Genomic DNA, 23,811 nt, shown 5'->3' with positions numbered 1-23,811 from the left:
GTATAGTACAATTTTACAGAAAGCACTCTATGCTGAACTAAAGTCGGTTGTTCGAGTCTTTCAAATTGATTGTAACATAAAAATATGATACACTTTTTTATTTTGCACAAATAAAAATCTGATTTCGATACTGAACACCAATCGATCATCTCTTGTTTTTTTTATATATATATGTTTTTTTTTTGAGGCTGTTCCGTTGTCACCTGCCATGTTATGTTTTTTTTTCTTTTTTTTGGGTGGAAAACAAAAAGTTCTGATGGTGTCGTTCCTTATATTTCTAACCCTTAAAATTAGCCTCAACCTTGCTTAAAGGCAAGGATGGTAGGTATTATATATATGGCGCTCACGGCTCACGGCCTTTGTTACTGATTCCATCGGCAGTTGGTCGACGAGGATCCTCTGCCTCGGTCGCACTAACCACCTCGCGTAGCATCCGAAACTCTGGTGGATCTTCGAGATCCTCCGGCTTGGATTCACCACCGTCCACCGCCGCTTCCTGTTCGCCAATACTGCTGAGATTTAGAGCAGCAGCAGCGGAGCTTCGTTCAGTTTCCGTATATTCATGAGCGGACAACTTCAGGAACTGCTCATAGCTAGTATTATCCAGCTGTTTTTGTTCCTCATCCTGTTGCTCAGCCTCGAATGGTTGTTGTTGTTGCTTGTTGCCAATACATAGGTTATATGGGGGCAGGACTTGACGATCCTCATAGGCGGTATGTTGCTGCTGGAGTGTTGGCTCTTGTACATTGGGGGCAATGCTTCTTGATTCAGAGTCTAACTGGTAACTGGTATTTCCTTGTGACTGTGTATATATAACCTCCTCCACTTGAAGTGCTGTCAAGGCATCGATATCGTTATGATGTTGCGGTGAGGTTAATGATTGTTTAATAATTGTAGCACCAGCAATAGATAGGTTATTCCTATTCTTTATATTGCTGTCGCTACATTTCAGTGAATTGCTATTGCTGTTGTTATTGTTGATGTTGCTTCTGGCACTCTTGGCGTTGGATACTGTGTTTGCAATGTCATTACTCGTTTTATTATCGCAATTCTTAGCCGTATTAATATTATTATTATTATTATTATTGTTGTTGTTGTTGTTGTTGTTGCTACTGCTGCTGCTGTTGTCGATAAATTTGTGAACGTGTGTGTTGATGATGGGATTCGCAGACAGGTTAGGCTCTGCTCCATGCAGCTTTTGCTATTCCTTAATTAGACGGTATATGTGGTGGGTGGTGCCGCTGTTCTGGGCCGCTACCTCAAACACATAGGCTATGCACAATAGTGTCTCCTGCGTCTCGCGGGCTCTCATTACCTAAAATATTATTAAAAAAAAACATTAGTTATATGCATAAATAATTGATATCCAAATTATACTCACTTGCAATATTGTAAAGTTTTCCAGGACACTGTTCATCATGTAGCGTTCCGGTAGGTTCTTCAGCTTTTGAATGAAATTGATCATATACTCGCACATTGGAGAGCGTTGAATGCGATAGACATAGCGATTGTTCTCCAGCCGGGAGTACTCGCTTTCCACCTTCTCCACCACCTGCTTGCCAAAAGAACAAACGATTGTGGAGCACACGAGCACGACATTCTCGTTGCTTTCATATCTGGGGGAGGGGAAACAATAAAATGTTCATTAGAAATTATCCTTCCATCAATAAATTATCTTTCAAGACTTACTGGCTGGTTACGCCATAGAAATCACCCGTTTCGCTGCCGGTTGTTAAGTCGGTATTAAGGTCTGCCCAGCATTTAACCAGGTAAAACGCATTCTGTGGACCCTTTTCGTAGAGATCTTTAAGCCCCCCAGACTTTTCCGGAAACTTGTCGAATATTTGTCGAATATCAACGGTCTAAAAATGTGAAAATAATAATAATTATGATTTTGCTTTTTGTATATAAAAGTCACTTAAAGTTCTTACCTCAAGTAATGGATCGGAAAACGATGGCTTACCGCCAAGTTGAACGAAAAGGTGACGGTTATACTGTGAAAATGTGTAAATTATTAATTATTAATAATTAGAAAATAAAACATTTTAGGTTGTTGATTGATTGATGGATGGATGTGGTGTGGGGTGTGGTTTGGTGGTGGTGTGTAAAAAGGTGGTTGATTTTTGGCCATACCATATCATCTCTCTGGATTTCCATGAACGCCGTAAACTCGAGTAGGCGGAATTTGTGCGTGGCAATGGCTCGTCCTTCCCAGGGCAATTGCGAGGGCGGAATTCCAGTTTCGTCCCCGGATACCGCCGTCGATGTTTTGCCAGCGGGATACGGCGGCTGGGGGAAGGGCTTGATGCTGTAATCATAGAAACTATTGGTCAATGCAAATGCGTTGTATAGCCAGCTTATTGGATGTAGACGTAATGCCAACTTACTCTTGGGACGTGCTTGGCTGTAGTCCAGGCTGCCAGAATTGCTGTTTTTCGTTCGGTAAATAATTATAAATAAGAAAAAATCGATTATATACAATATAAACCATTAGAAATCAACCCAGACGGTGTCAGTAAAGATGATATATATAGATTTGATTTGATTGGGCGTTATAACAAGATGGTTATACATATGGTGAGGCGACTTTGTTAATCAACTTTTGTTCACTAAACGCGTTTGTCATTAAATAAACAAAAAGTTACCCAGCGGAAAGTACCTTTTAGGTCAAAAAGGGTGAATGTTAAATACGGTAAATACACATCTATTTATATATATATATATATATATATATATAGAGGAACATTTGTAATTAGATTCTATTAACAAAAAGGTAGTTTCTTCGTAAGGCAAGTCAAAAGCAAGGAGTCAATTTCAATGAGCAAGCGAGCGCATTAGGGGTGGCGTAGCGGTACAACGGGCATCTCATTTTTGGCCTCGATGGTTGGTATCTTGATATCATCAGTTTAGATATTGAAAAAATAGTGATAGGATTGGTGGAGGCTTAACAGCTGTTGGATAGAGATGGGTGTACAGGAAGAGATATGACAGTGAGGTTGAGAGAGAGATGACAAAGTGCCTTTGGTGGACTAAAGCCCCTCGTCGATAGCAGCACACACACATAGCATTATATACGTGGAGGGCACAAAGATCTCTAGAGGTCACTGAACTCTTTAAAACAGGTGTCCAAAAAGGTCTCTATCACTTATATATTATATTTGCATACATTTAGTCTCAAGGATAAGTTTCGAATCTCTAGAGATATCTGTGACCCCTTTTTTAGAATGGAGGGGTGGTCAGAGGTCTCTTCATTATGATGTCCGGGTGAGTGAGTACACAAAACAGAAAGCTAAACAAGAGCATTGCAAATCCTAAATGAGCATTGCAGAGATTATGGCAGTGGTGATGGTTGGTTTTTTGTTTCGATGGTGCTACTATGATTCTTTTATGCAATTGGTAATGCAACGGCGCAGTAGCTTGGTAAATGAGTTGCGTGTATGGTTTTCTTTTTCGTTTTGGATCGCGGTATGACAGCACACGAAAATTTTGCACAAGGCGGTGGAAATCGAGGTGGAAATCGAGAGTTGGATATATTATAACGTTAGCTTACGCCAGAATACAACGGCGGGTGGTGCAGCGGCGGAGGAGGTGGTGGTGGTGCTGGCGGTGCAGGTGCTGCTGCTGCTGACACCGTAGTACCGCCAGTATCTCCCTGAACCACTGGATCGTTGTCCGTATTGTTTGGCCGCTGCTGCTGCTGCTGTTGCTGCTGCTGCAGTTGCTGCTGTTGCTGTTGCTGCTGCTGCTGTAGATGATATACTGCTGCAACGGCTGCCGCATGTTGGTGATGGTGTGTATGCATATGACTATGCGGTAGGTGCGTCAAATTGGGATGGGAATGGTGGTGGTGGTGGTGGTGGGCTGGGAGGTGGTGGTGGTAGTGGTGTTGTTGTTGCTGTTGTCGAGGTGATGACGACGACGAAGACGACGGTATAACCGGCGTCGGTGGCAGCGGCGGCGGCGGTCCGGGGACCAACGCGGATGAAGGAACATTGCCTATAGCTGCCGCTGCTGCTGCTGCTGCGCCGGCTGCTGCAGCAGCTGCTGCTGCCGCCGCCGCCGCCGACGAATGTCTATGGGGGGGAGGAAAGTTGAGATGCCTCGTGTGGTGGCCGCCACCACCACCTGCCGATAATGCCGAGGCAGCCAATGCCAGATTGTTGGCCGCTTGGGCGGACACGATTTGCGAACTGGTCATTGTGCTCATGACCTGCAACGTTTGTTCTTTCTCATTTAATAAATGCAAAGACACACCATTGGTTTCCTGGAAAAGAGTTTCAGTTGGTCGGAGTGTTCATATTCGGTTTGCTGTTTGTTTGTTTGTTTGTTTGTTTCTGATTGTGATTGGGTATATGTGCAGTTTCGGATTAACATGTGCATGCTGTTTATTTGCTATCAAGAGTGTGTCTATTTCAGACCTCATCACACGCAATCTTGTTGCCATTATCTAAGGATAGGAGTCGCTTTTACTTGGGTTAACTTTGAACCTTCTTCAATCAGGACAACCGCAAGTTCACCTTGGTGTTAGCCCTAATGCTCGCCCAGATCTTTTCATTGGGGGTTTCGATTTTCTTCTGACACTTTACAGCTCAACTGACAAGTCATCCTTGCTTTTCACGCTCACCTAATACTAAAGTCTAGCTTTTTCTTTGTGGAATATCTTCAATGTCAATGTTCAATATTCTACAAAACTAAGGAAAGTCTACCCCACCGAAAGAAAAATGATTATGCTTATTTTAAAAACCACTTACCACTTTGATTTTCGCCTGGATCTCGCGGAGTTTTCGCCTAGCCAAAACTTGGATGTGCGAGCTGACCTGCTTCCTGGTTCTCGTCTTGCCTGTGCGCAGTTTAATATATCGTGCGATTAGTTCGTTGCGACCTGCGGTATATTAAGATCAAAATTAATACATATTATAACTTTATTTTATTTCTTTTAATTATTATTAACTTTATTTGATCATTCTGGCAATGCATTTTCCTTTAAGATTGCACTTCCGATAGAGCTGCGATCAAAACGAACCTTTTAAAGGTTACTCTGCCACTTTATAATTCCCAAAAGGTTCTAGATGCGCAACCCTTAATAATAAACATGGAGGATTTAATGTGTCCTCTGAACTATTGTTAAAGGAGCTTTCTCATTGAATTTCTAGTATTGAAATTGATTTCTATTATATTTTTAGTAGGTTCTTTTTATCACTTACCGTACATTTTACCCTCGTCGGATAAAATGATTTTTCTACGTCCGCACGGCGGATATATAGATAAAGCCTCCTGAAAACTCTGTTCGATATCTGGGCTCCATACACCTTCGGCATCAGCGGAGGACAAGTCCTTTTCGTCCTGAAATATTTCATAACATTAATTAAATATTTAGTGATTTAATTAAAAACAAAAACAAATTAACAGATTGGCCATTTAAAGATGTTAACATTACTATCTTAGCCAGGTTTCTAGTATTTTTTTATACGACAAAGTAACATTCTAGTTTATAGTTTCTATATATATTTTGGAATTCGAATTCTTAATTAACAACAACAAAACGCCAGGATCAAGAAAGCAAAAAAAAAGTTCAAAACTTGCAACAAAATTATCTACTCTATGGCTTAAATCAAGGTAAATTAGTTTAAAGTTGTGCAATACTAAAAGCTGTAGAATGTATATAAAGCTAGGGATTTACTTTTAAAAGTGATTCAGTCACATTAATGCGCCGGACTATTTTTTTTCAAAGGATTTTTTAATCGTATTGGTTTGTGATTTTATTTTGTTTTTAACTTTTTAATATTTATTCATTCCATTTCCATTGCAGCACCATGAATTCCGAATCTTTCAGGCCGAAAGTTACAAACGACGATATGTTGAAATCGCAGGAGATAACGGAGAAGTTTCGCAAATTTAGACAGGCAATGAGCGGCCGGAGAAGGCCAAATCAAAGCGAAAGTCCAAACGTGTGTCACTTGCATCAGTACAGCGATGAGAATATGATGCTGCAGAATCTGTATCAGGAGATGTCCAGCTATGTGAACATCTACAAGAAGTACACCGACCATGAGAAAGCCGTGCAGATGATAGTGCTGGGGCTGAATGAGGATAGCCAGGTACTGCGCGAAGCTAACGCTCAGGAGCTCAACGAAATCAAAGAGCAAATAAACAGGAACGATAAAAAACTGGCCAAGATCAAGATAGAGCTGGACAAGATGCAGCTGGAGCTGGTCATAAAGGGTGGGAGAAATTGCCTGTTGCCCTAAAGTTTGGACAGTGACCATATTGGCACTTGCACCCCATCTGATGACCACAACATCTATGAAATGAGAGTTAAAACTGATTTAAAGACTGATTGCCTCTACTAATCAAAATAATATTTAAAATATGTTCTTAAAATATATTCTTGCTTAAAAAAATGTCATTAAACATTTAATTTATTCGACGCCTGATCTTGTTTAGTCTTTTTATAATATTTTGGTGGTTCCCATTTTCCGGAGACTTGCTTTTATTGGGAACTGGCGCTACTGTGCGTGAGGGAAGCGATACAATTTGGTAAGGGAAAACGTAAAAAATAAATCATTTTGCATTTAGAACTAAGCTAGATAAGTTTTTACATGAGATTTGATATCAAGATCAATCATCTAAGAAAGAAAATGGAAAAAAGGATCTACTAAATTACATTTTCTACAAAGCAATTAATAAAGCCAAACTTAATGTTGTCCAACACTGCAAGTTTCGAAAGCTGCCTAATATTCGGGATTTATTGGTAACGATAATACAGCCACATGAAAGCAGCTGTCAAATTGTCGTACATTTTCAATCAAATCGGTTTGTACTTTTGGTGAATTCTCATATTTTTCACTTTTAACGTGTTCAATTTTCATCGCAGCAAAATGAATCCAGAATCTTCAAAGCCAAAATTTACTGGCTCTTATCTGTCGCTATTCAAGCAAATAAAGAAGAACTTTCTTAAAATGAAGGATCTGATGGATATCTTCAATCAGGAGGAGAGTGTAAGGACTATGCCACTGTCGATGTGCCGTATCCTGCTGAAGAAGTATATGCGTCAGCTAACTAAGCTAAATGCCCAGTTGTATCTGTTCAACAATGAGGACGCTGCCTTCTGTGAGGAACTGCAGCAAGAGTTGACCAACTATGTGAACAACCACAACACGTTCAGTGACAATGAGACTGCCGTGCATGTGATAATGGTGGAGCTGCGTGAGGATAGCCAGCCACTGCGCGAAGCCAACGCCAAAGAGCTTAACGAAATCAAAGAGCAGATGAACAGGAACGACGAAGAGCTGGCCAAGATCAAGCAGGAGCTGGACGAAATCCAGATGAATCTGATCTTAAAGTTTGCGGAACTGAATTGCCCCCATTGAATGTTGCCATAAAGTTCGGCACTTTCACCCCATCTGATTACCACAACATCTATGAAATGAGAGTTGAAACTGACTTAAAGACTGATTTCCTCTACTAATAAAAATAATATTTAATATTTAATATTTATATTATTGCTAATTAAGTGCCTTTGAACCTTTAACTAATTTGAAGCCTAGTCTTTTCATAATATATGCAATGGTTCTCATTTTCCGTTGACTTGTTTTGATTCGTTGTGCGGAAGACATCTACTGTGCGAGAGGGAAACGATACAATTTAGTGTTGGGAAACGTAAGAAATAAATAATTGCTATTTCTTAATACACATTACTTTTGGCAGCAGATAATACAGCCACATGAATACAGCTGCCGTTCAATTTGTCGTGAATTTTTAATCAAATCCGTTGGTTCATTAGTGACTCCTCACATTTTTCACTTTTCACTTTCATCTCAGCAAAATGAATACAGAATCTTCCGAGCTAAAATATATTGGCTCCTATAGATCTCTTTTGAAGCAAATAAGGGAGTACTTTCTCGAAATAAAGGACCTACTGGAGGCCTTGTGGAAGGAGAATGATGTAAGGCTTCTGCCATTGTCGATGTGGAATACCATGGTGAGTGGTCATTTCCGTCAGCTAATAACCAATAACCTTGGTTAGTCAGCAAGCCCCATTCGATGTTATTTTTTAAGAGTTGAAACTTCGATTTCCTCTACCCATCAACATATTTAAAACATTTTCTTGCAAAAATAAATGCCATTAAACACATGAATAATTGAAAAAGTGATCTTTCTTAGCCATTCTATAATTAATGTGACGTTTTTGGGTCAACATTTTATTGGCATTTGATGACTTGCATTTCGTACGATCTAAAATATGACCGGCTTGTGCGAAAGCGGCCTATTGTGGCAGGGAGAAAGGAGACGGAAATGCCAAAAGGAAGTATTTATGCTTCATATTACAAAGCACCTTTTGGGCCCTTCACAACACTGCTTTATGTTAACAGCTGTTAAGTAAAGTGTAATCGAAAACTAACCAAGTCGTCGTAAATGAGTGTTTAGCAATAATTTACAAATTTAAGTACTAATTAGTTGCCGCTGCTCAGTTGGTATTTCATAAGGTTCATATTACATATATCATATATACATATATAAACCAAGTAATAGATCGTCTTACAAGGGTACAAATAAGCTTATTTTCCAGGCAATAAGATTTTGAACAGTTTTAGGTAGCATTACAGAACTATTTGTCTTGCATTTAAATTGGCTTACCAACTATGATCCTAAGATTATTAGAGCTTACATATAGATTGGCAAACTTACATCGCTCATATCACCAACATCCAGGTTTTTGCTATCCACCATGCTGCCATTTGTGTCTGCCGATCCAAGGGCACCTGGAGGACCGGCATTCACTGGTGTCCACGGTGATGGTATGGTGCCGGGTCCAACTGAAATTAAATTAAGAAACAAAACGTAGTTAATATAGTGTTAATATGAATATAAATTCAGTTTTTAAGCTAACAAAATTGTTAAATTATATGGATATTTTTCAAAAAAATTTTATGGTTGTACTTGACTACCTTTACTAAAATAGAAAAAATCCTCTAGTTAGTAGGTATTTGAATGACTAACATTTAACCAATATCTATCCAATTTTAAAACATATTTTACAACTATATTTCATAAATTATGGGGCACATCATATTGGAATCTTTGCAACACCCAAAAAAGTAACTTAACCTTCTTAGCGGTTATCCCTTCTTGCCGAAAATAAATGGAAAATATTTTTAACTGCCTAAAAGAAACTTAAATAGTTTCAACACAAAAATGTTGTTTACATTTTTGGACTGAATATTTCGAAAGGGTTGAATGGAATATCATCGGTTTTATATCATGTTAAACAGTGCGGATTGGAACATCCCTGGTGAATGGTGGACTTGAATAAAAAATATTTGACACAGCTAAGGGATGGTGGATGGCGTATGGTGTAGGGTATAGACGGGTATACTAAAATTGTGGATGGAAATGTAACAGGTAGAAAAACTCTATGAACTATATAAGTGTTTGATCATTATTAAGAGTTAAAATAACAGTTTGACCATGTTTGAGGTCATTCAACCATTTAAATAAACAATAGGATTTCATCTATTGAGCAATCTTTATCTAAAAGAAACTGTATCTTATTGAATTGAGCATAAAATGCCAATCCACTCACCCGATAACTCCTTGAATTCCTCGAGGGAATCTAAGTGATTTGAGAAGGGCGCCACTTTAAAGCCGCTTTCGGTAGTTGTATTCCAAACCAAAATATTTGAATAACTCTAAAAGTCTGTTTACTTTCAAATACGAAACAAAAAGTTTCAGCTAAACATATCACTGTTCGATCTGTATATATACACTTAAATTTATATATCTAGCAAATCATTTTCATTTAAATTATTTTGTAATTTTGCGTTGTTTTTGTTTTATTATTATTTTTCGACTTGTTTCCACACAGCGTGAATTTTCAAAAAAAAAAAAATAGTCCCGGACGGCAAACAGCGAAAAGCGAAGAGCAAACGGCAAAGAAACAAAAACTAAAATGCGTCTGGTTAAGAGAAACGCGCACGTCAAACTGAAATGTGCCGTATAGTTTCCACATATTTCTATTCTTTGTTTTGGCCGGTTCCTTTTTCTGCCCCTGGTGTTCCGCCCATATAGAGCAGACCAGCCCATAGGGATGGTATTGCTCTAGGTATTTGTGAGACAGAGGATAGAATGCAGTGTGGCACATACCCTCGCAGCGTACTATTGATAGAAGCCTTGAACGAACGTGTAGTATGGGGCGTCAAGTGTGAGTCCGCAGGGGTATGGTGTACGTTATATAGTGTAGTATAGGTCTAGCTATAGGTATACTCTATAGGGTATAGTATGGAAGGTAGAATTGTTGTAAATGTGTATACGTGTGTGTGTAATGGCAGAAGCAAAGCCAAATCACAATATACAATCTTTCCTTTTGCCAAGTCAACGAAAGTCGATCAGAACCCTCTATCCTAGGCAATCCCGAATCGGAAACGTTGTAAGGTTATCAAAAGAATGGAATGCATATTGCACAGCTTCGAACTGCATGGTATAGTGTGTGTGTGTGTGTGTGTGCAGGGGTTGGGATCGTTTTAGGGGGTGAATGTGCCATTTTTCATAATCTCGTAAGCACTCTAGAACTCACACACTAACACAGAGATACATGATTTTTTTGGTAAAAGGGAATAAGGCAAAAGGAGCGGAATACGAACGTACAAAATAGCTGAACCGTGGCATTAATATTATCGCATTGAATTTTTCAAAAAAAAATTTTCGAACAGAGCTCGAGCGTTTCAGGATAATTTCCAATTAGAAAAACTAGAAACAGACTTCGGGTACGGTTGAACGCAATTTCCGCCTGAAAAACACACACAACTCGCAGCTGCTCGTTCTATTCGGTTTTAATAAGGGAATGTGTGTTCTTTTTCCAGCCTTTTCCATTCCTACCCTTAGGAGCCGCAATTTTGTTGTGCGGCAATTGGAATTTATGGTATGCATTCTGCTTTTTCATTTTCTTTATGTATGCTTCGTCGCATATATACATATATATCCATCCTATCCTATACATATATATAAATATATATGTATGTACAAGCCGTCATGGGACGGCAAGGAGTTATATGATGACGTACTTAGCACTCTCAGGATCAAAGTTGGGATCCGCCATAAGTACACAGATAAAAAACAAGTCCTTCTTAACCAGATACAGGCAGGTGAATATGTGATAGTGTGAATTATACTATGGGAATCGTGTAATACGATTTTGATATTTTTACTTTTATATTGAAAATATGTCCTTAAACTATAGAACTGTTAATAACAACAAGATCACCTCTCTGTATACAATAGATAAACAGCATTAGATCATTTTAGATTTCAAATCTTATCAGATCCTTATCTACATTCAGCGCAGTGAAGAAGATATACCCAACTCTATATAGTATTTACATATATTTTTGATCAGCATCTATATTGAAAGTTGTCTAGAATAAATGTTAGAATCGAGCGACTAACTTTGGTAACTTTCTTCCATTTAAATGATATCATATCATATTATACTTATATCCCTTTAATATACTAACTAATCTTTTTTACGTATTCCTAGGGTATATGCACTTCGGTATGCCTTATTCAACCTTTAATTTAACATGTCAACCCCTAAAATGCGCTGACATTTCTCCTGCCTTAAATCTTCAGAAGTCAGGAGCTACGAATTTGCAACCTGGAGAAGGTTATAATTATGTAATAATGAAAACTGGAATCAAACCGGCTTTTATTTTTGAATTTTATAATGTTACAGAATTATTTAAGCATCAACGAGTTCAATAAAAAACGTTTTTATGATTCAAAAATAGGCACCATACAGTTTAAAAACGAATTCCATTTTGGAAAGTAAAAACTGAAAAAGGTTAACGATTTTTTGTAAGTGTAAATTGGGAAAAGGCTGGATAAACTATATAACTCGGGGAGGTATACTTTCTTTTTTAATTCAAAACCCGTATTTTATAATTAAACATTCATTACATTTCAGTTCTAATTTGTAGTAATTAAGTATGAATTAACATAAGTTAAAAAGTAGCTGGAAAAACATATATTGAAATAGAAATTAAAGCCCTAATAGTTTATCCTAAGTTTTATTTCGTTTCGAAAAAAAGCACTACAAGTTACATATTCCTGATCAGCATCACTAGAGAAGTCTATAGACAGGTTCCTTATCTCCAAAGCAGCCTAGTATGAGTAAATAATATAATCGCAACAGGAAAGATCGATCAGAAAATAAACCAAACTTAATGTTTTTGAATAGTTTATGATAAAAAGTTAAACAAAAATCTGATTTTTCCGCTGTTCTTAATGATACATATACGAATTTACCCATGAGTCATGACTTAGTCATTTCGCAGACGTCTGTAACCTATAACTGTGATAGCGACTGCTCAAATACCTACATGAGTAATACATTTCTGTTATATCTGCAAGGGTATATAAAATTCGGCTTTCTCGAATATAGTTTTTATTTTTTTGTTGACTCGTAAAAAAGCACGTGTGGGGCTCACGATATATGTATATGAACGCGCGATATCTTTGTCAATATTTATATAGAATTTATAAATTGATTGTGTTAAAACGTTTGGGAATTAAAAACAAGTCTGCGTGATAAATTGAAATGAAGCTTAAGCTTCCTAAATTAATTGAATATTGCAAGCTTATATATTCTCTAAAAACTGAATTTCACTAAACTAAGAAAAATAAACGTCCGATTTCCATTAAAATGTTCACCTCTTAGTTAGCAGCTATCAAAGAAAACGGATTGTATCTGATTTTTAAGACGAGTCGCGTGGACATGTCTCCATATATTTCGCAAAAAATGATCCACTTCAAGAATATATATACACAATCCCATATGTATAGATACATATGCATATATATATAAGTTTCTGATGGGAAATGTCTCCCACACTGCATTACAAACTTCTGACCAAAAATATGATTATGCAACGACATGCAAATGAAGAAATAACAAGTTGTGAAAAAAGCTCTTTCCGAAATCCGCTGGGTTTGCAAAATATTTTCAACCATACAAGATATAATTCGGTAAGTCCAAACAAGGGTATAACAATAATATTATCTTAAGCTTCTTGACTCTTCCATTAAATTATTCATCAATCGAAAGTTGGCTTCTCTTCTCTTTTCTTTGGATTTAGATCGTATAGACTTATATGTGTATATCGTATAATACGTATGATATGTACAGTGGATTGTGTGGAGAGTGGAAGAAGGCCCTGCAGTTCTGGTCTCAGTTTTTTTTTTTTTTTTTGGTGACTTTCTCAAATGAACTCTCCTACGTGTGTGTGCCTTGCTTTGCACGGAGAACTGATGAGGAAAGTCACAAAAAAAATATAAAAAAAAAAACGGAGATCGAGAAACAGGTGTGGGGGGTTAGCTTTGGTTGTTAAGAGGTTTTTAGTACGGAAGACTTGGTGATTCGAATGTGCAACGGACCTGCCTGTTGTTCTGTCTTCTCGGCAACTTCCAACTCGGTGCAGCTCAGGTTGTTCTGCAGTTGCAGCAGCCCAGTGCTGCAAGTGCTCGAGCTAGTAATGTTTTTCATGCAGCCAGTTTTTCTTGGGTTGTTTTTGTGTTTTTTTTTTTTTTTTGTTTAGTTCACAAGTGCGAGTACGAGAGTACTATTTCACGGAATTAAAATCTATTCGCGCTAGATTTAGACTCTGATGTCACCAGCAAACCAAACCAAACACCAACATCAACCGTCGTCGTCGTCTCGGCTGGTCAAAGGCACTCTTATTATTATTTATTCGCTTGTAACAGTAACTGTTTTTTCAGACTTTATATTGGGTGTGTTATTATCTATGTCTGTGATAACACGATGGAGCGGTTTTCATTTATTTTTTTTTTTTTTTGTATTTTAGTATATATTTAGTTATAGAGTAGCAGCGTCTGGGACTGTTAAAACCCTTTCGCTTTGGATTATGTGGCTTATTCAATACTTGTTTTTGCACTACTTTACTTTTTCTCGACTCGTATCGAATCAAATTTCGATTCTACGTGTATACACACATGCATATTCACAATACTTACTTACATCTGCAATAATTCATGAATCGGAGTTCTTGAGTTGAGGAAGTGAGAAAGATCTTTTTCAGGCAACATCACTTTACTTGTCGTCTCTCTTCTCATTCTCATTTGCTCAAACACTCCCACTCTCTCTCACTCTTCATCTCTCTCTCTCTCTCTCTCTGTACTGTTCTCTTTTCCTCTCTCTATAGACATATATATATATATAACAGTGTATTTTAGTAGTAAGAGCATGAACAGCTTTGTACAATATCGTAGTCGTTGTGAAAGTGAGAATGTGTCAGTAAGCCTTTCAGTGGAAATAAGGCGCAGCTGCGGCAATAAGATGAAGAAAGAAGAATGGCCACCAGAGAGCTGGGCTAACTATTAGATAGGTTTGGTTCGGGTCTGGCCTGGCCTGGCCTGGTCTGGTGGGTCTGTTGCTTTTTTCTACATTTCCGAATGTTAGTTAATGAAGAAGCTCGTAATTGAGATGGGGCTTTTAGGCGATGACGATTGCCGATTATGATGATGATGGTGATGATGATGATGTCCATATGTATTTTTTCATCTGCTTAAGCAAATAGTCTGTTTTTCTGCACAAGTGCAGTTCTAATTGTGTGTACACATACAAATATATAGATATAGATACATATATATGTATATTTAAGCAGCTGTAAGTGTGCAAAAGTATACGCACATGAGTACATCTGTATTTAGATATCTATATATTTTTATGAAATTCTTTTTCAAATGCCTGATTTATTTATTTTATTTGTTTTTTTTTTTGTGGTCACCTAGACCCATAGGATAATTTTCTTAAAAAAAATCTACATATCTATATCTTACGATGCCCCACACACGCCTACTGTTTATAAGATACGTATAAGAAAAAGATAAAACAGAAAAATCAGAGAGAGAAACGAAGAGAGAGAAGAAGGTGAATCAAAAAAGTGGCCACATATTTAAACAAAATTTTTTCTAAAAATCTTTCCATATAGATGATATACAATAAACACAAAACGCATTAAAACAGAACAAAATCAAAAAAAAATTGCAAATCGCGAAGGAAAATGTTTTTAATAATCTTAAAAACCCACGCACACTTTTACAGCCGCTCACGGGCTGTACGAAAAAATGGGGGGTCGGGTTGTCGGGGGCTAAAACGAGTGGGGGCGGGGCTGGCGGGGCGGCGCACTATACACCACACACAACAACAACGAGCGAACGAACGAAACAACGATGACGACAACGAAAAATCGCGGAAACACTGCGAAAAACGCAACGCGCAGAAGCGAGAGAAACTCATCGACTGAATCCAAATTCGAATCAATACAAAGAACGACGCCGACGTCAGCGTCGATAACACACTATATATTGTATGTAGCTATATAGCTAGTCTCTGGTCTGGTTGTTGTTGCTGTTTTCCTGGTTGTTGTTGCCTGTTGGCTTGGCCTGGCTAACTCAACCTCAACTCAAACCGACTCATTCTCTGCCAGCATAACTGGTGGATCTGGTTGTTTAGTTTCAGTTTCCTAACACAGCCGATGACTACACGGGCCGAACACAGACGCAGAATATACACAACCCGATCAAAAACCCAGAAACACACAGGCACTATACTATACCACCATACAAGTGCACTGCTTTAACCACTCATACCATTGCAATTGGGGAGCTAGAAGAGAGCGTGAGAGATCAAGACATTCGTTCTCTCAATATATCTATCCCGTTCTCTCGATCACTCTCCAGCTCTCTTTCTCTGTATATCTCTCCCCCAGCCGACGGGTGTGACTAATGTTCGACGAGCTTTATGCCGCTGGCGCCTTACCGCACGATTTCGATTTCGCTCACTTTGTAACCCTTTTCCTTAGGGTGTTATAACTTTAGCCAGAACTTTGCAACGGAAGTTGTCCTGTTTTTGATCACTCCCCCAATCTTTGACCTTAGTCAACAAGGGAAAATAAAACTACCGATCGCATAAAAACTAGAATGGTCTAATAATATCTAACTATGATTTGGTAGCTTTTATAACACACATCCTTTAATATTTTCGAAAACAAAAATTTCGAAATCTATAGTTTTGTATCGTATATCCTTGAATTCTGGTTGTCTTTTCTAGCAATATCATTATTTATAGAGCAAAAGGTTTTCTCTTACGTATGTACATATGTATGTATCCTAAAAATCATTTCAAATTATTAAATTTATACAGTGACATCCGTCAAAATCCCAAGCGTATTGAAAATTCGAAAAAAAGCATATTTTATTTAATAAAAATACCGAAAAAGATGTACATTAATACATATGTATATAAATGATTCTTTTGCTAACGCTTCATATGATTTCGTTTGGACTCTTAAGAGAGAGAGCACGTTTTTTCGTGAGGATTTTGCAACAGTAGCGACTGTTTAAACGCTCCGCAAAAAGATTTCTTGCGTTTTAATGTTGCGGCTGTGTGAAGTCGGAATGAAATAGCCTAACGATTGATTAGCATTATTTATAATTTTATACGAGCAAGAAAACAAGTTTATAATACTTTAAAGAATTGTTTCTATTCTTCTGCAATCTTTAGCTGATCATATAAATCTTAACCTTTAAGTGAAAATAACAAAGTCGATCATCAAGTTACCTGGGCATGTTAGCCTTTTACAGATAAACTTAACATATAAGTATTAGAAATACTTTCACTATCGATTCACAGGATGGTTTACAAGCGTTTGTTGTACCAAAAATGGCCATAACGTATACGTAGTATGAAAAAAGTTTTTCTTGGAGAGAGGATTGTAGTTTTCCGATACCCTAGGGATAGCCAACGGACATATAATACAAAAAGTACAAGTTTAAATTTCAGAGAGGCAGCAATAAATAGTAAGTTTCTCTCTTTTCCAAATTAAAAAAAGTGTTTTCATTTTTGAGTATAGCAATTCTAGTAAACAGAAGTCTCAATCCTATCGTTAACTATAACTTCATAGATTAACACATGTTTTTGCTAGTTAAAATACTGTTATGTATATATGCATGTGTGAATAAATACTGATTTAAAAATCGCCGTACAAATGTAACTAGTTTGCAATCCATACAGTTTTACATATATTAATTGGATTGACACTTTAGGGACCATCATTGCCAAATGAGGTAAGAGAGTCGTTCGTATTAGCTCGCCGATCCGGAAAGAACGAAGTGCTGTTTGGATCAGTTTCATTGGCAATCTGTCGTACCATACAGAGTCTATCGTCCTCGCTGTCATCCGATTTGTTTTCAGTTGTTGATTGCGGAAAGCCAAGAAAGGATTCTGGTTCCATGCTGTTATATCTGCTGACGGGCGGCGATAGCTCCCAATGGAATTTCGCGTAGCGTGGTTCCAGCTCCATATCCTCCTCGTTCTTCTGACGATCCTGACCCAAATATGCCCGTTCCAACTGGCTTGGCGAGAATACGGGCTCAAAGGACATCAGTTCACAAAAGATCGCATGTTCTACGGTTCGAAATGAACACAACACATGATCTCTGTAGTTCCGTTCGAGTCCGTTATAGACCTGCGGCCAAGTCGGTATCGATAGAATACTCCACAAATGAAAGGCCACCTCGCTCAACTGACCGCCGCGTGTCTTCTGCAGGTGCTCTATTATGTTCAATATCATATAGTCCTGCCTGTAGCTCTCAATCACCTTGCTCTGTTCGCACTCCATTGGGGTGAATGGACAGTCCAGTGACAATTGGGCAGCTCCCCAGAGATAGGGAAGAAAGTAATAGTCGTCAACAGAGCTCATCGGATCTTTGGCAATAGGCAATGCATAGGTTATGACCAGACGACGGACCAGGTGAATATATCGATCGAATAGCATAAGCGCCGCGGCAACCGTATCCTTGGCTAAAAGGATACCAGCCCGGAAGAGGCCGCATAGGAAGAAGAGGAACATGAGCTCGTTGGCGGGACCAAAATCCACACTGGTCGCATTGCCAAATGAACGTCTAAGATATTGGCCCAGTTCGTTAATGTGCTTGCAATTCTCATGAATAGCATCATCCAGTTTGTTAAAAACATGCTGGAACATGTGCTGCATCCAAGTGCGGTATGATCGACTCCTTAACTGGCCAACTGGCATCGATGCGTTCGATTCATCTGCCTTTGGTGTATGTTCCACAAGAAGATGCTCTAAACCATCGAAAATTTCGCACAATCGTCGCATCTGCTCGGTCACCGGAAAGTCCCGTGTCAATCGATGGCCCTGAATGGCCCTACTGGTATTGCTGATATAGGCAATCGTATCGTGATAGGCCTGCGAGCGTACCCATCGGTCCAGATCCTCGAGGCTGCGAACCTGTTTCGATGGCCCATTCTGCATGAAAGACGATGCTCGGAGCACATGCACAGTGGGATCGGTCACATCGTAGCCGAGTTTGCTGCTCATTATGGTATCAAAGTCAAACACTATGTGTATTTTTCTTGTGTCGAAATAGGTATGAGTTAAATGTTTTCGAATTAACCGCCACAACCTACTAAAAATGCTTGAAAAGCACACACCATAAACCTGAGATGTGTGTGTTTACACGAACTGATTTTGTTATCTGCGTTTTTCTTCTTCATTTGCTTTTTAGGGTTTTCAGTAATGTTCCAGTAATATCTCAAATATTAGTTTGTAATATAAATAATCACATAACCACTTCGTAAGTAACAAGTGAGTTTACAAAAGTCCACATTTAACAAAATTTAATAGAAAAAAATCAACGTTTGCAACTCCGTTATCTTCATTCCGAAAAGTCTAAAGTATCTTTCAGAATTTGGGGTTGCTAAGGGAGATATTTTATTTAACTTCAAGAGCTTTCAAGAGTTTTTCTTTTAAACTGATATTATATATTCGAAAATAATTCCACAAACGAAATTACTTATGGGTGGTCGAAGGTTTCTATGATTGTAAAGTCATCTCCTTGGGAATATTATTTCCAATAGCTTTTATATATATATTTGGCATTAACTTCTTCCACTGAATAAAGAAACAACAGTCGTATCCTCATCAAAAAAGAGATATATATTCACTCATTACCTTTTAGTTCATAACTATTTAACAGATGAACATGGGTAACCCATTGTGGTCTGTCTTTTGGCTCATAATTATGCTTTGGTTTTCGTTTTGTGTGGCCCTAATTGGTGCTTTTTTCTACGTGTGGACATACATGTTTTCTCAATTTAGTAATAGCTTCCGGGTAAGTTGGTCATTTTGCATCATAACAAAAATATTAAACAAGATTATTAAATTCATTTATCCAACCAGGGCATCTCCGATTTCTTTCTAAAGTGCGTTCAATTTCCAGGATATTGTACTGCAGCCATGATTAACTGCCAGCCCATATGCTAAACTTCCTATGAATTATGATAACGATACGGTTTGGGCAAGATGATCCACCCACACTCAATTGAAAAGTTAATTCAATCCATTATGCATATACTCCTCCTATTGTTTCTATACTCGATCAATCCCAGATAGACCAATGAGACCAGTAAGCAATCCCATTAGAGAACAATCAAATTCGAATTAACCTATTGTGATAAATTATTTTTAGATGTGTTTCCATTGAAAAAGTCTGCTGAAAGCTGGGAAAACCAAAATAGCGACCGGACATTTAATTTAGCTGAGAGTTGTTTTCTATATTTTTCTATCAACAAGTGTCTGCAAAGGTGGAAGTGTAAATATAAAAGCTTTCTATTAGTTAAACCATCGACTTAGTTATGCATGACTTAAAAGTGCATACAAAATTTTAAAAATATCAACGATTTGAATTGGACCTACGGAAAATAAAGAATTGTATTCATTTTGTAAAACAACTTGCTTTTGAATAGTCCAAAAATAAGTTTATTAAGTTCCAATTTAAGAAGTATGTACACCGTTTCTGACTTACCAAATACCTAAGTCTGAACCCGAATTAAGCTAAAGCTATAGCTTTTGTTAGGTGTATAACTGTATAGCTTTAACCATACATAACGTAGGCGTATTGCCGAACTGGAACTACCTTCCGATACAGCTTAGTTTTAGAACACGGCAGCTGTCACGTTCCGCAGACATGACAAAACGATCATTTTGCAATTGTACACGATTTACTTTTCCATAAATACAATATAAACCGTTAAATGCCACATAACTTAGTAGTACGTCATTAAAAAATTACAAACTTTTCCTCTATTTATTTTTTCACACTTATCCCTGACTTCTCCTATGCAGTCATATGTCGTATTATAGTTTCTATGAATATTTTCTTTCTGTATCCTCTTAAAGGACGAAGAAGTTAGTCCAGACTTTGGTGAATTTTTACGGAAAGTTTTTTATATAGATATATATTATATATATATATTTATATATATTTACTTAAATGTGAGTTTCAAGCAGATCTTTGGACCAAGTAAGCAAACCATTTGTCTGTGTAAAAGAAATTCTTTGTCTCATACCAACGAAGATACGAGATACAACAGGAACGGCAACAGCAGAGAAGAATCGACGGACCGGGAACCAAAATAAATGCGCAATGCATACATGGAGCGCACATAAGAGTGAGACGGGACTACAACGTGACATTCCTTAAATTTTTGTTTGTGTTCAGGGAACATTAAAAAATATTTTTATCTTGTGCAAAAGAACCAACTTCTGATGGGAAGAATCCTTTCTTTTTTTTTTAAGTTTCTGCTGCCTTTGTCGCTTTGACGTTGCCGACGCTGCCGTGCTGCGCTTCTTTCCGTCTTCGTCTGGTTTTTGTAGTTTTAAAGGGAAGCCGAATCCCAATCCCCGAACTTTCTATGGAAGAAGGAAATGAGAAAATGCACAGTGTTTCTCGAGGAATTTTTCGAAACTGAAAATAACTCTATGGAAAAATGTGCCTACTAAATGTATAAAAGCCTTGACTATCTCTCCATCGTCATCTCCATCTGCAACAAGTTCATTTTTAACCAACCAAAGCAATGTATGGTAACATTCTTATTTATTCAATCTGATCAGAAAAATAATTTACGATAGCTCTGTGTTTGCTACAAGGCTATGAGCCAGGAAATAGTTTTTGAGATCCTAAACTTCTAACTAACGGACAAGAACACGGACAAGCCAATCAACTTTTCTATATTATTACCATTCTACAAACGATTCTTTGAGATTCCGTTTAAATCAAAAAGTTGCCTACGGTCTCACCTTAAAAAAGGTCCTCACTTTTTTATAATGATCGGAAAGCGTTCCATAACCAAAACGAATAATGATCTTATAGTATTACTGTAATGGACGATAGACTTTCAGCATATGCTTTCAAGAAAGAAACTTAGGATTGCTGACAACAGCAATTGTACAAATGTAATTCTGAAGGTATTACACTCGATAAACCTTCCAAAAGGTTTTACAAAGTATTTTATTCTGCTAAACTTATTATTATTTACAATACTATAGATCTTTCACCCCTTTTGCGGTAATAGCCGACGGTAAATGTGAAAACATATTAAAAAGAAACTTACTTTTGTACAAAAATTTGGAGTAATCACAATCCATATCGCATTTATGTGAAGCTCCAGGATTATATTGTTGTTACAGTTGTGGCTCCGATTGGCTAAGTTTTAAGTTTGATGTGTTGGGATCCAAACTCGAAGTGATTGATTGATTGATTAAATGATTGATTGTGCTGATTAGGTATTCACCGCACCTTTTACGGCGGACTGCTTTCTTGGACTTTGCAGAGATAGAAAAGAACACAGCTGCGGCAGTTTCTCAGAAATAACAGATCCATTGAAGGAGCTAGCCGCTCTAACCATTTTCCACCATTTTTCGAACGATGGATAAATTGGTGATATCTTTGGGTCGAGTTACATGACCATTGTGTTAAAAGCCCGGGTTTTTGGTTTTAATTTGCATTTATTTATTTTTGTTTAGGTTTTCCTTTTAAATTGTATTTTATTGACCGCTTATTGTTGGCGAATCATCTGTGCACTTTCCAATGATGACAACACTGCTTGTTTCGATTACACGGTTTTGTCATTACTGCAATTTAAATCCACTTCCAAATAAGTATATCGTGCGGTTTTTTGTATTATTCTAATGGATTTATATTCAGCTATTTACACAGTGGCAAAGAAAGCTGAGTTTACACTTAGGGACACACAAACTTTAAGGTGTTTATCGAATCTAGTCGATAGTTCGGCGGAATTACTCGCCATAATTAATTCTTTTTGAACTATATATGATTTAAAAGTATTTCAAGTTGTTTTAATGATATATATATATATATATATTGTGTTTTGTTTTCAACTTAAAATCGATGTTGTTGAAAAACTTTTATTATAAATGCACTGTAAAAAAAATAAATAAATAATACAAATAAACTATAAAAACAGGAAACAAAGTTTTTATAGGTCGGTTATACTTTGTTTGTTTATTATTATTGGTTAAACTCGCTTGAGTAGGTTTTCCCGAAGACGATGTGTTTTTTTGAAAGTGGGTGCAACAGTTGTGCTGCAATCAGCGCAAATGAAATCTCTGCGGTGATTCATAAGCTGTCAAATAAATGCACACACCACAACACAACACCACAAACAAACAAAAAAAAAACAGAAACGAGAAAAAAAAACACGGTGTAGAACAAAATATTGTAGAGTGGACGAAAAGCGCTCCGAATTACCTGCGCATTAACAATAACGGCGCGAATCGGATAGGATAGGGATACTAGACTACTATGCACTCTCAATATGTAACTGAGCACACACGAACGCAAATTTACACTGGCATACATGAAATGCAATTATTATTTTCTTTTCCACGGTCTGTTTCAGATCCGGTTGCAGCTTATGCGAAGCTAATTAAACTAAAACTTTGTTTACCCAACACGCTTATGGGTAGCCTCACACCGTTCCCGTTGCCGTTGCCGTAAAACAGTAAAACCGTCGAATATTGTGGGCTAATACCATGCGATTTTCCAGGCTATTTATAAGCAATTTGTCAGTTAAAAGATACATCTGATGATTTTCTAAAAACTTTGCGCTTATTTTTACCGGCACGGCTAAACACAGTGTTTGTACTTGTACACCAACGATAAAACAACATATCCGACGGGTAACGAACGGGATGGATGGAAATTCGGATAGAAAAGAAAACCGCAATTCTATTATATCTTTAGCTGCTGCTGTACTGTTGCTATTCGTTTATTTTAATTTTAACTAATGTTAACTAGCTCTCGCAATTCGAAATAACACACAGACGCAAACGATGGCATAAACAGAACTACCAATAAGAAATTATCTCAAAATGTATTTCAGGCAAAAAAGTAAAACAGTAAAAGCTCTTCTCATTGAGCATTCGCATTCGACCGACCAACCGACCGACCCAGCCGAACTGCCGCAACCGCCCCGAACAAAAAAGCAGAGAGCAACTGAGCGAGCGAGTGAGAGAAGTGAACGAGCAGAGCAGGCGTACATATGAGTTGAAACTGACATATACCATGCCGCCAAAAAGAGCCAGAACTGAGCAAACGTAAACCCCCAACTGCTTACTCAATAGACCCCAAGTGGTTAGCAAGGGGTACATTCCGTTCCTGCAGCCTCAACAGATTGTTGGATGCGCGTGTGACCATTCCTGACTTTTTATCTAAGCTTTAACGGAGAGCTCCAACTAACATAGTATATCTAGTATATTTTTATCAAGCTCATTCGATTAAGTTCCCACAATAATTTTGGCGGGATGTCTTTTTCTACTTTTTTTTTGTATAAATTAGGCTTATATATATAATTATTTTAAATATGGTCACTCTGAGACAAATAATAAAAACAATTTAAAATACATCAAATAA

General features: G+C 37.6%; 2 protein-coding genes and 1 long non-coding RNA gene across 9 annotated transcripts; 1 reads left to right on the top strand and 2 right to left on the bottom strand.

Moving 5' to 3' along the window:
* Positions 1-1,182: 1,182 nt before the first annotated feature.
* Positions 1,183-22,267, bottom strand: LOC108115205 (protein scalloped). 7 transcript variants are annotated; one of them, XM_017226541.2, is made up of 11 exons: positions 13,429-15,067; positions 8,689-8,816; positions 5,205-5,343; positions 4,752-4,882; positions 3,551-4,264; positions 2,388-2,428; positions 2,134-2,308; positions 1,932-1,994; positions 1,690-1,862; positions 1,382-1,616; positions 1,183-1,315 (listed from the first exon to the last, which is right to left on the bottom strand). In XM_017226541.2, the coding sequence occupies exons 1-11, from the start codon at positions 13,535-13,537 to the stop codon at positions 1,202-1,204; spliced, it is 2,022 nt and encodes a 673-aa protein (XP_017082030.1). In that variant the 5' UTR covers positions 13,538-15,067; the 3' UTR covers positions 1,183-1,201. The 7 variants fall into 7 exon arrangements, with proteins under 7 accessions (XP_017082030.1, XP_017082026.1, XP_017082027.1 ...); XM_017226537.2 differs by lacking the exons at positions 3,551-4,264; positions 13,429-15,067 and adding an exon at positions 21,491-22,267 and having other exon boundaries at positions 2,134-2,323; XM_017226538.2 differs by lacking the exons at positions 3,551-4,264; positions 13,429-15,067 and adding an exon at positions 21,491-22,265.
* Positions 16,471-18,439, bottom strand: LOC108115207 (serine/threonine-protein phosphatase 2A activator). Its single transcript, XM_017226542.1, has one exon. It carries the CDS (start codon positions 18,414-18,416, stop codon positions 17,115-17,117), a length of 1,302 nt encoding a protein of 433 aa, XP_017082031.1. The 5' UTR covers positions 18,417-18,439; the 3' UTR covers positions 16,471-17,114.
* Positions 18,953-19,601, top strand: LOC108115208. The gene is made up of 3 exons (XR_001772787.1): positions 18,953-19,209; positions 19,278-19,503; positions 19,567-19,601. It is a non-coding gene; the product is annotated as an uncharacterized LOC108115208 (long non-coding RNA).
* Positions 22,268-23,811: the final 1,544 nt, after the last annotated feature.

Source organism: Drosophila eugracilis, unplaced genomic scaffold, assembly GCF_018153835.1.
Source record: "Drosophila eugracilis isolate 14026-0451.02 unplaced genomic scaffold, ASM1815383v1 contig_498, whole genome shotgun sequence".
In the NCBI taxonomy this organism is placed as follows: Eukaryota; Metazoa; Arthropoda; class Insecta; order Diptera; family Drosophilidae; genus Drosophila; species Drosophila eugracilis.
This window is presented reverse-complemented; position numbering and strand designations above follow the sequence as displayed.

Bases quoted from the DNA above. Each gene is read 5' to 3' on its own strand.
- LOC108115205 (XM_017226541.2), bottom strand. From the start codon at position 13,537: ATGAAAAACATTACTAGCTCGAGCACTTGCAGCACTGGGCTGCTGCAA. The intron at 4,883-5,204 runs GTAAGTGATAAA...AATATACCGCAG, and splicing joins CGACGAGGGTAAAATGTACG to GTCGCAACGAACTAATCGCA. The intron at 1,995-2,133 runs GTATGGCCAAAA...ACATTTTCACAG, and splicing joins AAATCCAGAGAGATGATATG to TATAACCGTCACCTTTTCGT.
- LOC108115207 (XM_017226542.1), bottom strand. From the start codon at position 18,416: ATGAGCAGCAAACTCGGCTACGATGTGACCGATCCCACTGTGCATGTG.